Genomic DNA, 20,974 nt, shown 5'->3' with positions numbered 1-20,974 from the left:
GGCTTCCTAAACGCAAAATGTTCTCACGCCACTCTGGTGAACGCACCCGGCCCTGTTTGCCGCCAGCAAGGTCGGTACTAGTAAGTGCACAGCTAGAAGAATACGAACTTCGTCTCCGACGAAGAGAGACTTCCTAAACGCAAAGGAATTTTCCCACGTCTGTCGAGGCACTCTGGCGAACGCACCCGACCCTGCATGCCACCAAGCTCGTAGCGTCTCCACCTTGGAGCGCAGCTGCTTACGCAGCCGTACCGCCATTGGTGACGGTCATTGGACGATTGGACACTCGCAGGGCGCGACCCTCGGCAATGGTAATTTTTGCCGCGTGTCACTGCGTGTTGAATACGACGATAGTTCACACGCCTGTTTGTAGCTTCTCGGAAAGCTGTATACCTTCTCTGACTCTGCTGACGCCCGCGAGTTCTCTCATTTACAAGAATAATTTGTAACTCACTTCTTGCAGTTCCGGCATGAGGGATGCGTTAGCACCACGAATGGAAAATATTAGCTTCCCGTCTGATTCGTATTGCGTCGACTCACCCCTGAAAACAGGAAAAAAAAATTATAAGAAAGAAAAATTCTGACCATTTTGAAGGAAAAACCCTCTCTACATGACAGGGGATCCTCGTGCTGCCGTAGACGACTTAAACCGTGTAACGCCCGCTTAATTTTTAGTCGTTTTTTTTTTTGCTTATGCGCTTCGCTTGTAATAAACAATTTTCCTGCGCATGACCTATCACTAATGTCTTAAATGTTAGCTGCAAAATTGGAATGCGGTTATCTTCATTCGTGTGTGCTACGTGGAGTTCGTGTGTAACCTGAAATTTTTCGATTAGAATTCAAGGACCCGTAGCAGGTTTGTGTCGAATGGATCGTTTGAATTGCCGCGCATATTCTTTTTGCACTGAACGTGCTCTGTGAGGGCTCGCAAGCGGGCGCCGCGTGACGGTTCTTCTTGATCATCAACTTGCAAGGCCGCTGTGTATGCGACAATGCATGTAGTCCGTACGCTTAGCATTTTTTTTTTATCATTCCGCGCGGATCATAATAGATTACCTATTATGCGAGCGCATCCCTCATGTGTCTCATGTCAAACGTACCATATATATATATATATATATATATATATATAGGGGCGTCGGTGCTAAGCTTTTGGAACAGGAACGTACGTAGTGCCCTATTTAATTATCACAAGTTATGTAAAGAGATTGGCATGCTAACTTTATTCATTTTGTATTCTCATCGTTAATAAGTGACGATATTATATTAGCGTCTTTAATATATTTTTTTAGCATTCGCAGTAACATAGAGCATCAAGCCCCTTCGTTAATACTGTAATATACTATTAATAGCCCTTTAATATATTCTCTATATCTTTACATTTTTTTTTCTGTTTTGTAGAACTGTCCGATTCCTGGCCCATCCCCCAGATTGACCTGCCCGCCATATCACGTAGCAACAACTAACCAAACAGGTCGATTTAAGGCGTCACGCGCAATATGATCTTGCATTTTATTTTAATTTTTTTTTCATTGGCACTTGAGAGGCAAGAAGTGAACCTGCTTTGTTTGTCGAACTTTTCATATTGACAAAGAACAGAGCGCAAAGCTTTCTATCCATGTAGTACATTTCTCTTTTACGTTGCACGTAAAAGCCTCAAAAGATTTTGCCAACGTTTACATAATTTCGGTTGCGTCTGAGCTGTTTAAAAGAAAAAAAAAAAAAAAAAAAACGGAAGCCAAATGTTACTGGTGCTAAGGGTGGTTGCCACGATGTCGATTGTGCGGCAATGAGAGTCGAAGAAAAGTGTTAAGGAACGAACAAGGCACGTCGTCATCGCCAAATAATAGCGGTTGAGCTGGGCGTATTCAGTCTGCTCGCAGTTTTATAGACTCAGACCTAGAGCTGGGATCATTTTTGGAGCATGTATAGATGCGCTTGGAGATGTGTGAAGTGATGCTTTCCAGATCGAGGGCGTGCATGTTTAAACAAAGCTTTATTTTCCGCCTGTAGCTGCGCGGGCTGGTTTCTGCGCCGAACCACAGACTGTGCTGTGTTTGTCGAGTGAGAGGGAGCACTTGGTTTTGAGAAAGCCACGGCTGCCACAATAAACGTAGCATGACGGCTTTTCTTCCATCCGAACGCGGCGCGTGGCCATCTGCCGCGAAAAGAAGCGTAGCGTTTAAGAGGGATGCTTGCGTTGATAAATTTTGCGATTGACAGTGCGCGGTGGCTAGTCGACCTTGGAGTAGGACGTCGCCGCAGATGGGCCGCCTTTGGAGTTCGCCCATCGAAATGCGCTCACGCAGTTGGCAGAAGTGCGTTGTTTCCGGCGCCATACTGGCGGTGCGGGTGCATGCGAGGCAGACACTTCCTGAAGAGATCTCGGAGCAGAGAAAAGAGAGCCGCATTCGGACATTGGGCTGCCGCGCACCCAAACAAACAAGCCCAAGGCGGTGAAAGTGGCAGCCGCCGCTGCGGTGGGGAGACGACCCCTCCTGTGGCGATCGGAAGCGCGCCGCTGCCGCCGCCAGTGAAAGTTTTTTCCGCGCGCGACCTTGCTCCACTTCCGCGTCCCAGTGGCCCAGACTCGCGGGGCTGCTGCTCTCCTCCTCGGCGCGCGCGCGGCGAGCCTCCTCTCTCGCACCCTCTCCCGCGCGCCGCGGCCGCCCATTGGCTGCCGCTTAGTAGGTCACCGCGCTCCTTTTTTTTATCTCTTCTCGTTTCTCTTGTGTTCTTTTTCTTTTCTCCTACGCCGCCTCGGCCGCTTTTCTTTTTCCTTTCATTCGCCCCCTCCTCCCGCGCGTGTGTGTGGTTTTCTTTTCTTTCCCTCTCTTTCCGGTCGCCGTGGTTCTCCGCTGCCTTCCTCTCGCCGCGTGCTACTTGTTGACTGCTGCGCGGCATTCACTATCGTTTGCCGCCGCGGCCCGACCGGCTGTGCGTTGCTCGTCGTCCCGCCCGTGCGCGCTCGCAACTTTGTGTGCCCCCGGTGGTGGCGTGCACCCCCCCCCCCTCCTTCGACGGAGAACTACTGCGTCAAGTGCGCCGGCGTTTTGCCACTCGTGCTCGAGTCGTCCGAAGCAGGCAGATACCCCCCACGCGCGTGTTCGGTCCCCTGCTACCGCCGGCGTGACGATTGTGTGCGCGTGTTGGCGTCTTCGGCTGCCATGCGCCTCCTGCCGGGTGGCTGACCCGCGGTGCGGCGAGATCATCCCGTGCGCGCCAGTTTCCGAAAGTTGTGTCCGCGTCCGGGATTTGCGGGCGCGACCCCACCACCGCTGGACGCCTACCGCTTTGGATTATTTTCGCGCGCTCGCGACTCAACCGCCGCCAAGATGATGTCCCCGTTCATGGACGGCTCTCCGTTCTTCTACTCTCCTCCAGGCGCCGTGCTGAGCTCCTCGGGCCCGCCGCCCCAGCCGCCGCAGCACGGAGCTGCCGATGGCTACCCGGACGCTCCCGACACCAAGGAGGGCATCGAGGAACTGTGCCCCGTGTGCGGCGACAAAGTGTCCGGCTACCACTACGGCCTGCTCACATGCGAATCGTGCAAGGGTTTCTTCAAACGCACTGTGCAGAACAAAAAGGTCTACACGTGCGTGGCTGACCGCAGCTGCCACATCGACAAGTCGCAGCGCAAGCGATGCCCCTTCTGTCGCTTCCAGAAGTGCCTCGACGTCGGCATGAAACTCGAAGGTGAGTCCGCAACTCTTGCCGCGAATCTGCCGCCGTAGCGCGTTGCTCATGGTCGCCCGGAGCGGCCGTGCGTGTGCGCGCCACGACCGGCTGAGATTCGCTGTGTGTGTGTGTGCTTCGCGCTGGCGGCCTACCGTCGCATGACGGCGGGCCCACGCCGGAGGAAACCAGTTTCGCGCGAGACAGGCTTACTCAGCGCACCTGCCGTCTTCATGGGGGATGTGTGCGACTAGCAGATCACGAAGGTGGGTCCAGCAGCGACAGTGCCTCACTAACCGGCAATGGTCGGAATGGCGTAGCGAGGGAACAACCTGTTTGACAGTTGCGAAACGCTCTTTTTTTGCGCGTTTATTAGTGCATTCTTCGCGCTAGAAAATTGTAGGTCTGTCTAGAGTACCATTTCTATGATGTACTCATGTCAGCGCTGCCTCATCAGTTAGGTACGCTTTGCCGAAGGTCTTTTTCCGGAGAACACAGCAATTCCGGCTTACGATCCCTCCCCCGCGGTACCAATTCTCGCGTCGTTCTTTGCGATAACCCCTCCTTTTCCATTCCGAATCCAAGACGAAGTGTTGCCTGTCACGAATTGCAGCGCTCATGATCGCGCGTAGCTCGTCTCTGCTTCGTCGGCTGCACACCTTGCAGACGCATGTGTGCGGTCGCCGCTATTCAAACCTGGCGGCGCGGAGACCCAGAGGGCGCTGGCGCGCAGCGTTCCGCTTTCCCTCGTTGGCACCCATCGATCGCTCCCTTTCACTCGTACTGGCCAGGGCTCGGGCCCAGAGCCCTCTTGGCGCGACCTAAGCGCGGACGTGGCCTCTTTTCGTCCCTCCCTTGACCCACTTCCGGGCGGCGCGGCGAGGGCCACGCAACTGCTTTTTTACTCCGTGTTTTTGCTACGGACCCGGGGGTCGCAAGTGTCGGGCGGTGCCGGATGCGGTTCCCCGAGTGCCTTGTAGCGATGGCAGTGACTGGAGTCCAATTCGATGTAGAAGCAAGAATGCGGAGCTTACAGCGACCGTTTGTTAGTCGTAGTCGTCCAATGTTCGCGAAAGGCTCTTTCACACATTGTGCCACTCCTCCGCTGCGTCTGACCTTTCTTTGGCGAAAGCGGCTGTGTGGTACAGGATGAGCTCAGTCTAAAATCGTATCTAAACTGGCCGGCAGTACAATGAGTCGATATGAGAATATCGTGGATTTTTGTCGATCGCCGATTAGTTGAGACAGGGATGACCTACATTTGGTGGCTACTTAGGGACGTAATCTCGTATCGATGTTTCCTTTTTTTTTTTTTTTCGAGGCTAGATTAAGATTCAAGCGCATGTAGTTAACCGAATTGTCGAAACGCTGAATTCTGAGGCACTGCTTGAGCCCACTTTAAGAAGTAAAAAAAAAAACATATTGCTTTTTTTTTTTTAGTGGCGCGGCTCCTGCGGTAAGGAAATCGTTCGCATTGGCATCAGTTCGCAGTGGCTCGCGCTGCTGACTTCACCTCAACCACGCGCGCCGCCTTTTTAAAAAATCCTGTCTCGGGGCCGCCACCGTGCGGATAGTTAACGGGCAGGTGCTAGGTGGCAGCAGGCTCCCCCGCCGGGGCCACGTGCTCGCGGAGGACGGCGCCTTATCGGCCGACCCGCGGCGTCTTCTGCGTCCCGCATTCATTCGCCGCTGCTCCTCGCGCGGTCCGTGCGTGGCCCCACGTCGTTTGTTAGGCGCCGCCGGCGAATTTGGTTCACGCCGCACGGTCGAAGCGACGCCGGCAGTTGCGGCGAACGTGGACTGCATGAGGTTTGGTGCGAGCTTAAGCGATTCCAGCGTGGTTGTAATTGGTGCGGAGAAGGGCTATCGTTTTCAAGGCGCTGCATTGTTACGTTATCGTGAAAATTGTCAACCGCTTAGAGTTCGGCGCTCCTCTTGCGGGAATCATTGCAGAGTCTGCTGTATACGCACGCGATTGTATTTGGAAAGGTTAAATTTTACAATTTCCGTCAAGCTGCCCTCCGTGAGGTGGGTTACTTGTCGGTTTTCGTCGCGCGTAACAGGGTGACGCGCGAATGAGGCACAGGACAGCATTTGCTGAGCCGAGTACTATTATGCCAAAATGTGGTATTGTTTGCAACGCTGCTCGGGCAAATATTTCACGCGTGTACTACGCGAGGGACAGATTCTGGCGGAGACAGATAGAAAGGGTTCACACTGTCGTTTTCATGAGCTGCCTTCCAAGCGCGAACTTTGCTGCGCCAGCGACCAAAGCTTTTAAGCGATTAGTTTGGAGAGGTCTGGAGGCTATAGATTACTTTTCTTAATCAATTCTTTCGATTATATTTTGCGCTCCTTGGAGGTAATTCTCCGACATATATCTTGTTTTTATATTCCGGGTTTCCCCTCCCCCCCCCCTTTTTTTTTTTTTGTTTTAACGTATGCGCGCTCACATTAGCGTCGCTACCGCCGCCTCGCGCAGGGCCCCGTGTCGCCACCTAGCGCTCGAAAGTTCCTAAAACGCCTGCCCTGCGTTAAAAGGGACTAGGAACCCCTTACTAATTCACTTTTCTGGCATCGTAATTTTATCACTGGCCCGCTTTGTATAATCTATGCACCCCCTGCTTCTCGCCGATGATAGGATGTGGTCCCCTCGAAAGTCAATGGGTGACCTATACCACCAAGCTTCAATATTGTCATTTGGTTTTCATCTTCCAATTCCAAATGCTTCGCGCTGTCGCAATTTCGCTTACACTTGTCAATGTTTCGTTGACTTTAATAGAGAGTTTTAGATTAGGGGACGCAAGCCGCCGAGCGCCATGGTAAACAGCGGGCCGTATACGCAGGGCCTACCACGTAGTTTGCGCCTCTCGACGCTTGGGTTGCGCCTTGCGCCCCCTCCCAAAACTCTGTAATGATTGCACCCCTCCGTGTGTGTTCTGATGCGCTTCTTGTGGGTGTCATTAGCTATAAAGTTGCACAAGTAATGACAGTTTTTATGGGTACATTATAGTATAGGATACAACTTATAAAAACAGCAGTTGGCAGCCAAGGCACACGGACCGCGCGGGGTTGTCTTACTCCGCTATCCAATCACAGAAGCAAACGAATTCATCGTCATGCGGCGTTTTCAAAATGGCGTCGTACTTGATACCTCCGGAGCGTCCGCTGTTCTTGAAGTCTTCAGCGGCGGTAGCGATGAGGTGTTCAACAGACATGGACAAAGTGTATGCAGTCTGAGAATTTATCTCTTCAAAAGTCCGCGGTACAGTTCATTTCGTTGCTGAATCTGTTTTACTCATGAAACTTCAATGCCAACTGAAGTGAAACTGGACAATAAATAGTTGCAGCGAAGCAAGCGTTTTATTTCATTTCAATTCATTTCACTTTCGCCATTCCACTATAATAGGCGAGGGAAAACGTATGGAATTACGCGCCTATAATTTTATTTTTGTGGTTACGGTATTATTTAGGTAAGGAGGGAAAGTTTGAAGTACGAACTATTTACAGCCTCGCGGCCGGAGGAACAGTGGTTGACGGTTATGAGGGTGTGGGCGGGGCTTCACTGCAGACTTAAATTGTATCCGATTATATAAAGAAGCTGTTTGTTGGCTTATTTTGCCCAGGAGCTTTCTCCTGCGCCGCAATAAATGAGGCACTGCAAAAGTGGCAAGGCTGTGGTATGATATGGGCTTACTCTTAGCCTATGATATGCTATAGCGCGTGCCCCCTTGTTGTTCGCATGTTCAACCTTGCAACCCGTCGTGCTGCTGTTGCGTATTTGGCGGCTGTGGTCGAATAATTAAACGACGTTATCTTTTAGCCTTGGACAAGGAGGAGAGTGAAAAAAAAAAAGCACGTAACCATGTGTGACACGTGACAATAGTGCTTGCCGGTCCACACTGCATGACCCTTGCCCGTGGCAAGGTAAAACGGCGCCGTTAAGCATCTCTTTCCACTGCTCCATGCAAATGGAGAAGCTATATACAGTCAGAGGGCGAGCAAACAGACAACAGTAGCCTCTTGTGTATGGCATAGCTTAAAGCGAAGTGGCGGGCAGACAAGGACGAGCGCTTTGTTTGTGCGTATCTTTGCGCTGACTTGCCATATGTAGTTAAAGTGCAAGACCATTAGGCCAACGGTCAGAACAGTCGGTGTAATATCTGTATACTCGGCATCGTGTACCGGTACTTCTTTTAACGGTGTTCTTGTTTATGTGCCATTCTGAACTGCGTGCAACTGGCGCGCGGCAGCCTATTGTGTAATTCTTTCAGGGACAAATTTCACAAACTCATTGGGACCTATGTAACGCGTAAATAGCCATTGAAATCCCCCCTTAGCCTTGAGTGTTTCGAGTATTGTAGCCTCGTTTTAACTCTTAAGATTTTTGCTTTTTCATTCGAGGTGCCTTTTGGAATGGTTTATTGGCCTCGTTTGGGAAAAGTATTCATTGACGCTTCATAGCTCGCCACTTCATCAGTTGTTGCCAAAATGCGACACGCAGATCGAACACATGGCGCTCCTGAAAAACGTCCTTTTTCATGAATTCTTTTTTTTAATTTTATTTTGATGGACACGATCTCTGCCAAAAGGGTGTGTGCAGCTTAATATAAGCGGAGAATAGAATGTGCTTAAAGAGAAGGAAAAGGTACGAAGAAAGGTATTTACAGTGAATTTTATTTAAGCTTATATCAATCGGAAAATTGTGCCATCAGGTCCCGGTATTTCCGTTTGGAACCATTTATTGCGCCGTATAGAGCGCCTATATATAGCAAAGCATTGCCGTGCCATATTATTCTACAGTGCACACATCGAGCACCTATTGTGTACCTGCCCCCGCTACGATGTACAACGCCTCTCTCTGCGGGAAACTTTGCACCGACTGGACTTAAGACCGTTCACCGAGTCAAAGATACTCGGACCGTGGCCACACCCATCACTGGCACGAAAAGCGAATCGTGCATTAGTACAATACTGAGGTGCACCGGTTTAAGATACCGTTTATAGGGTCCCGCCCACACGCACTCAGTGCTCACTCTCTCCTTTTTTTCCTCTTTCTATTCCCCTTTCCACCACCCCCAGTGTAGGGTAGCAAACCGGATGCTCTTCTGGTTGACCTCCTTGCCTTTCCTGTCCTTGCTTTCTCTCTCTCTCCACAGTGATAAAAGGATGTCCATTGTTGAAGCTTACGCCTAAGTCTACCTTATGATATCAGGAACCCGGGTGAAATCACCGTCATCGTATACTCGTCGCCCTTTCTTCGCATATGTGGCATTATGTAGTTCTTTAGAAATTGTGCAACGAAAATAAGCGTACGCTATATATATATATATATATCAGCCGTATGCATACGAGAGAACCCAATACTTTGGTTCTGCGCATCGCGCAGCATTGCGACTCCGTCTTATTGAGCGCGCCCAAACCGTTTCTGTCCGCTGTGTCTGTTGTCGCACGTCGAGTTGCGCCAGAAACACAAGCACCGTTGTCGGTCGGCTTCTCGGCGAGCGTGCGCTAAGCGGTGCGGCACCAGGTCGAGCTGTCGCTTTTCTCGTGGGACTCGCCCTAGTTTGGCCCCCAAACAAGCGTGGGCCGCGGGATCGAATGGTCGCTTCTAGCTTTGCGTCCTCGCGCTCGGGTCGCGCCGCCACGAAAACATTGAGGATATCGTGTTCTGCTCGGGAAGCTTCCGAGGTCATTCTTGATCGTCCTTTTGAAGTTATCTCTCGCTTTCTTGCAGCTCCGATGCATTGAGCTTCTCTCATCTTCAAAGCGGACCTATGTGTTCTGACACGAAGCGATTTGCCGATCGGTGCATGTACCGATGGATAATTGGAAGGTATACGCTGGGCTCTTAAACTGGCACCCGGCGCTCGTCCTATAGCAGTGCTCATTACCCGGCAACTTGGGCTGCTGGGTCACCTCGTTGGCAAAGGAACAAAACTATCAGGCCGTTGCCGGCCAGCGAAAATATCCGTACCAGGGAATCGTAGTATAGTGACACACAAAGTCCGCCTATAATGCTATCCAAATCTTGACCGCTTACAGACGTGTGGCGCCACAAGTATGCATGCCGCAGTGCGTTGGCTTTCGCGGCGAGCACATGGAACGCATTTGCGGCTCGTTTTTTTAGAAGCGACGCTTGCCAGGGGCGACGGCGCGTCCATGTGGAAATGGGGAAAACAAATGTGTTCAGTGTGTCTAGCCCCGAAAGATCGCGATGGGCAAATTTCCCGTCACTGGAGACAGGCGTATGGCTCCGTTTTGCCATCGATGCTGGACGAGTGCGCCAGCTTGGCACTTTGGGGAGTAACGCACATTTAGGCGCGCTGCAGAATTTGCGTTCGCCGAAGCGGCGCGTTTGCGGCCAACTTGGTTAGGTGGTCCTCGCAGCGCTGCTCCAGCGTGGGTCCGTCGTTTTGAGATCGTTCTCTCTGACCGTCTTTCTTGCACGTTTCCTCTCACTGCGTCGCCCTGTCTCCGAAGCCTGTGCGGTTCCGCTCCCCTTGTGTTCTCGCGCGCGGACACACACGCTCGTTCGTTTTGTTCCCGTGCGCGCGTTTTCGTTCGGCTTGCTCCTGGAAGCAGCGGCGAGCTGCTGCGCTATGTCCGCGCTTGCGTAACCGCCCAGCCGGGAAACAGGTTCTCTTCTTTCGCCCCTTCTCTCTCCGACGCGCTGACCGAGCCAGCTGCGTCCCGCGCGTGTCCCCCCGCGCACCCGAGGCGCGCGGCCCTTGGGACCGCAGCAAACTCGCGGCCTGTCACTCACCGGCGGGCGTGTCGAGCCGGAGACGGCGGTTTGCCGGCGGCCACACAACGCGAGGGCCTGCTTTGACGTCGGCTGCCTTCGATGAGGGAGGCTCGCCTGCGCCATGTCGCGCCGATGGATCGCGAACGAAGCAATGTGGACCAAGTCGATTCGCCAGCGTTAACGTTGCGCTCGACTGTTTACGGGAAGACGCTTCTATACCTGGCAGCAGTGTTTATGGTTTGGTACGAATATTAAAGGTCACGCATAAGTTCTACACTCAGCCGTGTATTTGTGCTCCTCTTTGAAAACCGAGCCGGTAGTAACAGCCGCGTTGTCGTGACGCCACTCCTTTGGAAGCCGATTGGTTCACACTCTGGTTATCGGTAATGAGCATCGAGCGGATAGAAAAGGCGCACGAAATTTGACGCATGAACGTGTAACTTGTGTGCTGTGGCCGTAACACATGTATTGGCAGCTCCCAATATGGCGCCGCGGACAAGGGATGTTAAGAACGTAATATATGTGACCAAAAAAATAAGCTGAATACGGCGTCGCCAGCGCTAGTTCCACTTTCCCGGTGCCCAAATTTTTACCCGGTTCGTTACAAATTTATCTGTTCCTTGCGGTGGATGCATTGTTGTGTTCACTGCCTTTTGCGTAGCTCGACGGTGTACCATTGGTCGAACAAGAAGCGTAGCTTACTTTGCCCCCAGAGCCTCAGTGTCGTCTGTCTTAATCGTTTAAACCTAAAGTTTGGCTCGCTGAAAGCATTCTTCCTGTTCGACCACTGGATTAAATAGTTAATAGCGCCCTCCACAGGCCAAGTCCTCGCAAAGAGGGTCACTGCTTTTGGGTGCTTTGCGATAACTGCGGCTCTATATTGACTTTTGGGGTCCTGTGATGGTGACGCACGATCGCGCGTCTCTGCCTGTCAACAAAGGCCGCCGCCGATGAGGTCATTTACGGTGCATGGTTCGACCATGCACTCCCGTAACCAGGCTCGTTACCTTTGCGCCTGTTCTCGCTCGTGCCCTCATCTAGTTGCGTACATATTAATCTGTGTCTCGCGTATACAACTTGTCTGGAGCGCAATGACGGTTTGACTTCGTCTGTATCTCGCCGGGCTTAGAAACGAACTTGTTGTAAAAGCAAGTGGGGCTGTTATAACTATATAATGGCTAATTCCATATCGGATTTCTCTTTTGGTGGGGTTCAACGTGGTGTCGGACCCAACGACGAATAGCCCCGCCCCCCCTCCGGCGCCAAATGAAGCAGCTCGGTCCAAACTATGGCCTCCGAATTTTATCTATATTTATGTAATTATCGCATTAGTTGCACTGTGCATGAGTTTTGCTGGAAGGCGGTGGTTGAAGCTTCGTATAAAAAAAAAAATCGTGACGCTGCAGTTTTGAAGACGGTGGCCTGCCGGATGCTCTAGAAGCTCCTTGCTGTCACAGTTTGACTGATTTCGTTATTGTGTCCAAAGAGAATTCATTTACGTCAGAGGATCCTTAGACAAAGCCGAGCGACATGTCTTGGTCGCGCCTTCATAGCCGTAGCGAGTACTGAGCGGCATGCGGCGCGTAGCATATTGACATTTTCACGGAGATCTCGCGGACGCCGCCATGTTTGATCACGTGGTGACGCGTCCATTGCTTGCCTTGGCGTTTACAATGGATGTGCATGACGCCCGGTGTGGCTCAGCAAAGCTCTGTTTCGGCGGATATCGTAGACGGTGATTGGGTGGACGACGCAAAGCTTTGGTCAGAGCTTCAGAGGACGCAGACAATTTCCGTGCTCATTACGCCTTATCCAACAGCGCGAGGAGCGTATGCGGTGCTTGTACTAAAAGTGAAGCTAGAAATGTATGCCAAGTTGTCCTAGTCTTTCGGCTTATGAGTTGAATCAGGATCAGTGTGTTTTGCTCTTCGTTCTTTATTTGGCAATCGCTTTGAAGCTGCCACTTGTCATGTTTCTGACTGTTAAGTTCCTCGGTGCGGTCACTATCTGATGTTTTATTTTCTGCCTGTAACTCGCGGGTGTGCTCAGTTGCGATAGATTTGTTCTTGCTGCACACAATAAGGCTTGGAGCGGAGATGTGCACTTTGCAGTAGCCTGTAGCAAATACGTATTATCTGTTCATTAGTTTAGTCACTGTGGACTGCTACGAAACGTTCAGCTTCGAATATTCGTGTGTAGTCGGTGTAGTCGCCGTCACCCATGCTTCGGCGCATTGATAGTGAGCCCATTCAGTTATTCTTAACACGTGGGCGACATAGCGCGCGTAAGTTTACGTGTGAGTTGCGGTGGTTGTGTGTAGATAAAGTGCGAGAGTATACTTTGCCAGGAAGCGGTGCTACTCCCACTGTGTAACGACCCAACGTTCTGGAGTTGAAATCCTTTCTTTGGAGATTAGCGATGCAACGCTGACAGAAGGGTGATTTTTTTTTTTTTTTTTATCCTCGAGGAGAGCCGTGCATCGCGAAGGGTGGCGGGCAACACAGGCAGTCCTTATGCAGCAGCAGTCCATGGAATTGGTCACACAGATTTGTTCCATTCCTTAATATGACAGTCACTGTTTCTGCAGCGAACCACTGCACGCGCCGTCCCTCTACCGTTCCACATTTTGCAGCACGAATGGAGCGCAGTGCCTCATCGAAACACCCAGATACATTTGCGACAGCTGATCGCACAGAAGCAGGGTAGAAGCGGTTTCGTATTCGTGCGCTTTCGCTAAGCCGACGCGCCGCCGAAAGTGCCGTCTCATTCCAGTAGAGCCAAGTGCTCCGCGAAAAGGGTACCAGACACGGGAGGAAGCGCGAGCGAGTCGCGGACCCAGCTGCTGCCCCTCGTGCCCTCAACACGAGCAGCAGCACGAGCGCCGTCACTCACTACGTGCCCGCCATCTCGCTGAAGACTACAGCAAGTACGCTTCCCGACTAAGAGCACCTCCTTGCGATCAGCCTGACTAGTCCTTTGGTATGGTCACTTGTTCCTTTAATATTTTAAGCACTTCGTAGTTCAAGATATCCGTCGCAGATTTCTTCACGCGGGGCGCAGTCGTCACTGTCGTACGGGTATTTTGTTCAGTCGCAGTTGTAATACGTCGAGATCACTTTCGCTCGATGATTGTAGGTGACAACGATAAACTGGACAGGAGGCGAAGGACTCTAGTGCGCGCGCGTGTGCGTGGATGTTCGTATGGTTTCGACGACCTGAAGCGTGTAGTTTCCCAAATTGGTTGCGCCATTTGTTGTGCTCCCCAGCTGCTTCTCTCTCGTTCCCGTGAAGGAGTCTTTCTCTCGGCCTTCCCTGATCTTGCTGCAGTTGTCTCTGTGCGGACTCGGCCGCAGATAGTGACAGCATTGAGCAACCTGTCGTGCAGAGCTTGCGTGTCCGGCCTCGTCTCTCGCGACTGCTGCCCTCAGCTGGTCACCGTCGGGCCCCCCAGTCAACGCTAAAGCAGTTACAGTATCAGATGTACTCGTGTGTTGATACACTATTACAAGCCACTCACGTGTCGCTGCACCGTAACGGAGAGACGTTTACTCGCTAATCAGAGCGCGGCGCGTGCCTTTTATTATTATTATTATTATTATTATTATTATTATTATTATTATTATTATTATTATTATTATTACTATTATCATTGATACTACTTTTTTTTTTTAATCACCCAATCCCATTCTCCTATTCTCGGACGCGACCCACAGGGACGGGTCCCGTTACTTTGCGCTGTTCCGCTGCTGGCCCGCGCAGTGCAGCGGGAAAGAGCGCGCACTTTCCCTTCCTTGCACTTCCTTCCGGCGACGCTCCTTTCCCCACCTCTGGCCGGCTTTCTCGCGCGGCGTGTTGTTGCTGCCCGAGTGCAGGAGCGGGGGTACGCTCACACACCGGGCGGCACCGGCCTTTTTTCTACGCCGGGCGAGACGCCGTAGCCGTGTCGCCGTGCGTTGGGACCGACGGTGAATGCGGCTGCTCTCCACTCTTGAACTTGGGTAGCGGGTCCCTTGGCGCTGGTCCCGTTTCGTGGCCCGGATTGCTCGGCCCGACCGACTTCGCCGCCGTGTTGTGCGGGCGTCCGCTGCTCCGTCGGCGGCTGCTGGCGGCCCCCATTCCGCCTGGCGGCGCGCGTTCATTAATCGCCGCGTCCCTTGCAAGTGAAATGTCAACTCTTGGGGCGCGCCTGGTTCGCGTCGGCGCTGCCGCTGTTTTACGGGCGGCCTCCGTCTTCCAGCATTTCGGCGCGACAATATTTGGCATCGAAGCGATATTGCGTTGATAATTCGAGGCAACTCGCAGTTCACAAGTGCAGGAGGACGGTCGCCTTTGGCTGCACGCCTGCTTAAGCATTGAGAAGCACCTCTGTATAGGCGTGACAGCGCTAACCCTTGCTGCTCAGTCCGCATGACTCCAAGTGTGTGAACAGGAAGTGCGCGTCCGATCCTTAACGCAGTCCCTCCTCATGCCGAAGCCCTCATTGCAGTTGGTTGAGTTTCATCACATCTCCGCAGCCGAACAACCTGGAGGCACCACTGTTATTTCAGTAAATTTTCTTGTCACCGACAGGTATTACATTGCCTTATTTGGAAGCTTTCGAAGCACACTTCCTACTATTCGCAACGTCAACGTGTATCAAAAACCCTTGCAGTGCCTGCTTAGCGCTCGTTATGTTTGGAGTTTGAATCATACATGCTGCCTGTTTGCTTCTTTCTATGCATTTTAGCGGTGGCGTAGTAAACGGCACCTGTCCGTCTCATTATAGTATGCGCACCTGATTTCTTGCCTTTCGGTTATTTACGATTCCACGGACGCGCTGTGTGTGCCCCCTTTTTGGTTTTGCACTGAAGCAGTTCTATATCCCCGCTGTATCTGAAACTAGGCTTTTTACGTGGCCCATGATTTTGTTGCGGTTCACCTTTAAGATGAGCGTTAAAGAAGTACGCTTGCACATTTGGGAACACCAAGTAATTATCGCAACAGCCTTCGTGATACTGGCAAGCTATTGTACAATGCGATTAGCTCTATTAGTGCTGGCAAATAGCGTCAGTGGTGGCCCGATGGACCCGTCACTTAAAATATGTAAGGTTTATGGCCATAACGTGCACCAAGTACAAGATGTGTAAACTGTAAGTCGGAACATGAAAACCGTAAACGAAATCATCGATCGGATTGAATGTGTCAGCAAGACATATCGTCGAAAGCGTCGGCGTTCATTTTCGTATACGGCTGAACGAAAAACTAAAGTTTCGGGTTATTCGTGTGTATTGTCTGCGACTAGTCGCGAGTTATGAGGGGGAGAAATGCTGCGGAGCAGGGACTGAATGTACAAAGCTTTGCATTTGTAAGTGCTGTTGACCATTGGCCGGCTGTTGTAGCTGTCCCAACACCTCTGTCCTTTCGCGCAATTCTTATACGTTAGAAGTTTTCGTGAATATGGCACAGATCTAGCAGAGCGCGCCCAGTGGCCGATATCACTACGGGTTAAGTCAGTGAAAGTTCAAAAGGCAAAGCGTATGCGACGGATTGCGTCGCGAGGCGCATTCTGCGCGTTCCGTTTTCTGGGTCCCGCTTCTCGCTCCTTATCTCTCGCCTATCTTATATTCACGAACCATCAGCGAACATTGATGAAGTACTGGATTCCCCCTGTGGCCCCTCGAGCTTCTAAGCGATGCTTATCGGGTCTCGGGGCGTACGCCCTCGCAACGCTCGGTGGCCGATACGTTCGAACCGGACCCGATGCAATTGAGCGTGCATTGTAGGCCCATTTGCCGACGCTTCCGTCCGGTTCCAAAGCCCGGGCGATTGCATCCCTTTTCATAATTCATAGCACCAGGCCTCCGCCTGCTCAGCCACGCAATGCGGGAGAAACGACGCCGTCTGCTGAACGGCTGCGATTGTCTCGGCAGTGAGTGAGTCACGGAGAGCAGAGGTTAAGGGATATGCCAGCCTGACTCGATTTCTTCTTTTTTTATTCTTTGCTTTTTTCTCCACTTTGAGAAAATGTAAAGGAGTCGCGAATGTATTGATGACTATAGCAGGAAAGGTCGATCGCATTTTGGCAGTCCATAATGTTGTCTGAAAGGTGTACACTTTAGAACTGCCCCCAAGCTCACAACCGCGTAAATTGAAATGTGCAGGGAAAAAGGATTATGAGTTATCTCTTACACGTTAAGGCTTGGTGGTGGGCTAGTTTATTCTGATTCATAGTGAACGAATAGTAGCGCGAATCGACGAGGACGGTACGAGAAGTCGACACGCACATGCGCTGATTTACACAACTACGGTTATTTTCGGAAGTGTACGAAATATATAGCAACGCATGACACACGAAAATAAGGAAAGGTATACACATCAATCACGTGCCCGCATGGACACGTAATTACTCAAGAATGCAACGTTCCGTCGCTCTATATCCGCCAACAAAGCATGCCTGTGACCCAGAAACTCGACTTTCAGGATCTAATCACGCCAGCACACGCACGCACTGGTTAACGTAGAAACGCGAATGTGCGCTTACATTTTCAATTTATAATGTTCCATTAAAAAAAAAAATTACCGGTATGTGTCAATTGCGATACTTAAGAGGAAGCTTTAGCTCGGGTGCTCCTATCTAAATACATGTAAAAGGAGAATTCGTTTTTCTCGGCAACCACTGCACCAAATTTGACGAGGTTTGTTGGTTTTAAACGAAAAACTGAAAATCTAGTGACTGTTGGTTTCGAATTTTTGATTTAGATCCTTCACTTTTTATTAAAATTTGACAAATATCGCAAATTTTCAAAAAAGGAAACTATCAAGTTTACAACTCTGTAACTTTAAAACGAAAAACGATAATACAATTCTTTGAATTGCATCTAATAGTAAATCTAAAGCGGACAAAATTGATATGCTATACATGAATCTAAAAAAAATTTTTAATATGGAAATACAGCTTTTGCAGAACCTTTGTAAACAACGTAACAAATTCACGTAAGATATAAAATGACATATGAAATTTGTCCGCTTTCAATGGTCGAATGGATGCCGTTTACAGAACCGCGATTTCTGCTCTTGATGCAGAGTTATGAATTTGTAAACTTCATGCTTCTATTTCTTTCAAACTTTCGAATTTTTGAAAATCTTTTTAACAAAATTCAGGACCTAAATAGAAATTCCGCGACCAACAGTCACTAGAATTTCACTTTCCCTCTCAAATGCAACAAATTTCATTAAAATCGGTCCAGGGGTTATCTCAGAAAAACGTTTTTGCGTTTTTACATGTATTTGAATAGGCCGCTTCGGAGTTGGGCCCGAGCTAAAGCTTCCTCTTAAGTGAAACATGTCCGGGTCCATCGATCTTCTGACACGTACATGAGCGAAGAGCAACATCTTAAATTTTCCTAAATTTCGCGACATCTATCGTGCCTCGTCCATGCTGCCCTTGCGTCGCCTGGAACGTTCGGCGGGCGATATGCTGTGGCAAATGCGCACGCTTTGCTCGGTTGCCGAGCGGCCCACCGGAGGCGGCGACGAGCATTGGGATTCGGTAAAGACGGCGGCGAAGGCCGGATGAGGCGACGTTGCGACTGCGAAGCGCGTGCGCTCCACGATGGCCCGCTTAGATTGCGCGCTGTCGGGAGCGTGCGTTTGTACGGCGCGCACCGTAGACGCTCGCGCGCGCGCACCGTCTCCACCGCGTGCGCATGCTTGTTGTATGTATGCGGCGATTGCGGCCCACTGTGGGTATGCGCGCGACTCTCTGGGGCGATCACTGGCGTTCCTTTTGTACCCCTGAGCCTGTTTTACTGTTTTTCTTCGCCCCCTCCCCCCGCGGTGCGTTGTCTTGATTTGTCAATAGGGCCTATGCATATGTACGCCGTCCTGGCTTACCTAGCCGCAAGCTTACGTCGTGATGAATGGGAACGCGCAATTCGCCCCGCCGGCCTTGCGTGCGGCGCCCTCGGGTTCAAGACAGTTAAGCCGCCTTTTCCTCCTTTCCCAACCCACGCAACTTGTGCGCTGCCGGCTCGCCGAACTCCGCAAGCTCTCTTCCACAGGGCGAGGCAGTTGAAGGGTTGTTATATTTGTATACACTTAAATTGGGTGAGGGTGGTTGTGGGGCAAGATGGTCGGCTGACGGAGCTTCGTCTTTCGTACTGCTTTCCATCGTTTCAATCGTGCTGTTCGTTGCCGGTAATCTGCGGCCGTTTACTGCGAATAATTTCGTGGCCACGGCAGCAAATAGCTGGCAGACTTCGATGTATGTCTCGCGTGCTCGCATCGCCCTCTGTAGTACAATATTTCCAGCTTGATGTGCAACCTTTGAAAAGAGCACAACATCGCGCCTCCCCTGGAGTGCTGGACGAGGTTATCAGCCTCTGCTGCAATATACGTTGTATCTAACTCTACAGGCGCGCAATGATTTTCTGAAATGAGCCCACGAGTGGCTCGTAGAAACCTTGAACGCCCCGTCACAGACACGGCTCTTCCATTCGGAACGGTTAGCTCTTTAGATTCTCGCGATAACAGAAGCTTTTAGATGCAGTGGCAGACGCCGGAGTACGCCACGAGGCTCTCCGTGGCCTCACAAACGCCGGGCCCGCGCAAAGCGCAGCTACAAAAGTCCAGAAAAAAAAAATGCCTTTCCGAGAACGCCGGAGGTCCGCCTTCCTGAGCGACTTCTCTTTCGTAGCGGCGGGCGAAGACGAGGAAACTGCGCGCTGCCCGCTTCCCGAAAGGGGGGCGAAAGTTACGTGGCGCAGCGGTGTTACGTGAGCTCCGGCGGCGTTGCGTCGACGGGAACCGCCGAGAGAGGAGCGCTGGAAAGCGCCTTCTCCCTCCCCCCTCACCCAGCTCTCGCTCGAGCGCTGCCGCCAGCAGTGGCGGCGAGGCGCCGTCGTTCGTGCTATCCGGCCGGCGCTGCGCGGCGCTCAGCGGGTAGGCAGCGGCGGCGAGTGGGGCAGGCCGGCGCCGAAGTGGGCCAAGTGTGGAAATAATGTGCCGTCCGACCGTCAAGTGCAGGAGACTGGAACGAACCTGCCGCTGCTGCTGATGTAGCCACCCGCCCCCTCTCTCCTGGATGGCGGAGGAACAGGCGGACGCGTGGAGCAGGTTACGTCACAGGGCGAGAGAGCGCTGTTGTTGCTCGCCGGTGAGGCCGATCTCGAGAGCGGGCGAAAACGGGACTTCCCTGGCTGGCTTTCGATTCGATGGCTCAACCGCGCTGGAAAAGTTTTGTGTCATAGGGAACGCTTTCTGCTTGCCCTTGATGCTTTTCACGTCGAAAAAAAAATGCCGCTCGCTCAGTGACGAGTATGATCGTGAGTTAAGATAAAAATCTTGGGTTTTCCGCCTATGCTCGTATGGGAGAGAGAGAAATGTTTAATGATATCTGGTTAGCTTAACGACCGGCCTGGCATTGCTACTCCAAGAGAGATATTGGTAAAACGCGGCGCAGGCGTTGTCTATTTGGTAGTGCTGGCCAGCCCTAAAAGACTCAAGGCCCGTTATTGTAAGAGGAACAGATCACGAAAAGAACTAAAAAGTGTAGTGTCATATATTTAGTATTGGCTATACGGGTGAAAAACCCCGCCCTAAATACACAACACACGTGTATCTGTAGGAACGCCTTTTGGAATTCCCTTGTTTGAGGACGTCTGCTCGTTTCCACCACAAATTTAATAATACACAGGTGGCAATGTCACTGTTTACACCCGTAAAGTGACAGCTGAAAGGAATATTAAGCTGGATTAGTGAAGTACACCTCTGGAATACCAGAAACTGTATACCAAAAATCTGTACTACAGTTAGGTTGGGGTATAAGCCAGAAATGAAGCATAAACGAAACGTGGCTTTGAGGTTCCCGCGTTAACCCTTCGACACGTCGTGTGATTTGGACAAGGTCTTGTCGGAGCTAGCTGGTAGTTTTTCGACAAGCCATGACTACAATGCTTTCTAAATGAACCACTGACTCAACCTAGTGACTTTTGAGTATGTTTGAAAATGAGACATTGATGCTATCTATCTATTATATTATCCTATCTGTGCCACTTCCCTTTCGCTGAGAAAAATCGAGTACTGTTGGGTTGTAACGTTCGCACCCCTCTCCCTGACTTCTTTTTTTTTTTTTAAGTGTTGTACACATCGGGTGCACACTGGCAATTGTCGTTGTAGATTGTGGCTCGCTCGCTTCATTTCGCCAACGAGCCTAATTGACTGATTGGTGGAGTTGAGATACACGATAGCTAGGTGCTTCAGATTAATTTTTTTTTTTTACAACTTATGAGCGTACACTCAAAGCGCGCTACACGAGAGCCTTTTTGCATTGCACCGTTTACGTCGGGTGTCAAACCCAAGTCCTTCGTCCTCAACAGCATGCACAAGAGCGCTATAGGCAGGCCATACCGTGGCTAGTACAAATGAGCCTGTACTACAGGAAAGTTCTGCGCTGTGCTCAGTGCGAAGAAGCGTTACATGTTTATGTACTGACATGTGGTTTTCGATCAGCTGATATCGCGCGAAACCCTAAGCCTACCCGCAGAACAATCGGCAGAAAATGCGCGGGACGAG

At 51.1% G+C, this 20,974-nt stretch overlaps 1 protein-coding gene across 1 annotated transcript in view; it reads left to right on the top strand.

Moving 5' to 3' along the window:
* The window catches only part of ftz-f1 (ftz transcription factor 1), a 347,537-nt gene that overhangs the window by 198,217 nt on the left and 128,346 nt on the right, over window positions 1-20,974 (top strand). The window contains exon 2 of the mRNA XM_050195198.2: window positions 3,385-3,696. Coding sequence (XP_050051155.1) covers window positions 3,385-3,696 — 312 coding nt within the window. The remainder of the gene's footprint in view (window positions 1-3,384; window positions 3,697-20,974) is intronic.

Source organism: Dermacentor andersoni, chromosome 1, assembly GCF_023375885.2.
Source record: "Dermacentor andersoni chromosome 1, qqDerAnde1_hic_scaffold, whole genome shotgun sequence".
Lineage (NCBI taxonomy): Eukaryota > Metazoa > Arthropoda > Arachnida > Ixodida > Ixodidae > Dermacentor > Dermacentor andersoni.
Note: the sequence above shows the minus strand (reverse complement) of the source record. Positions and strands in the feature narration are given on the sequence as shown.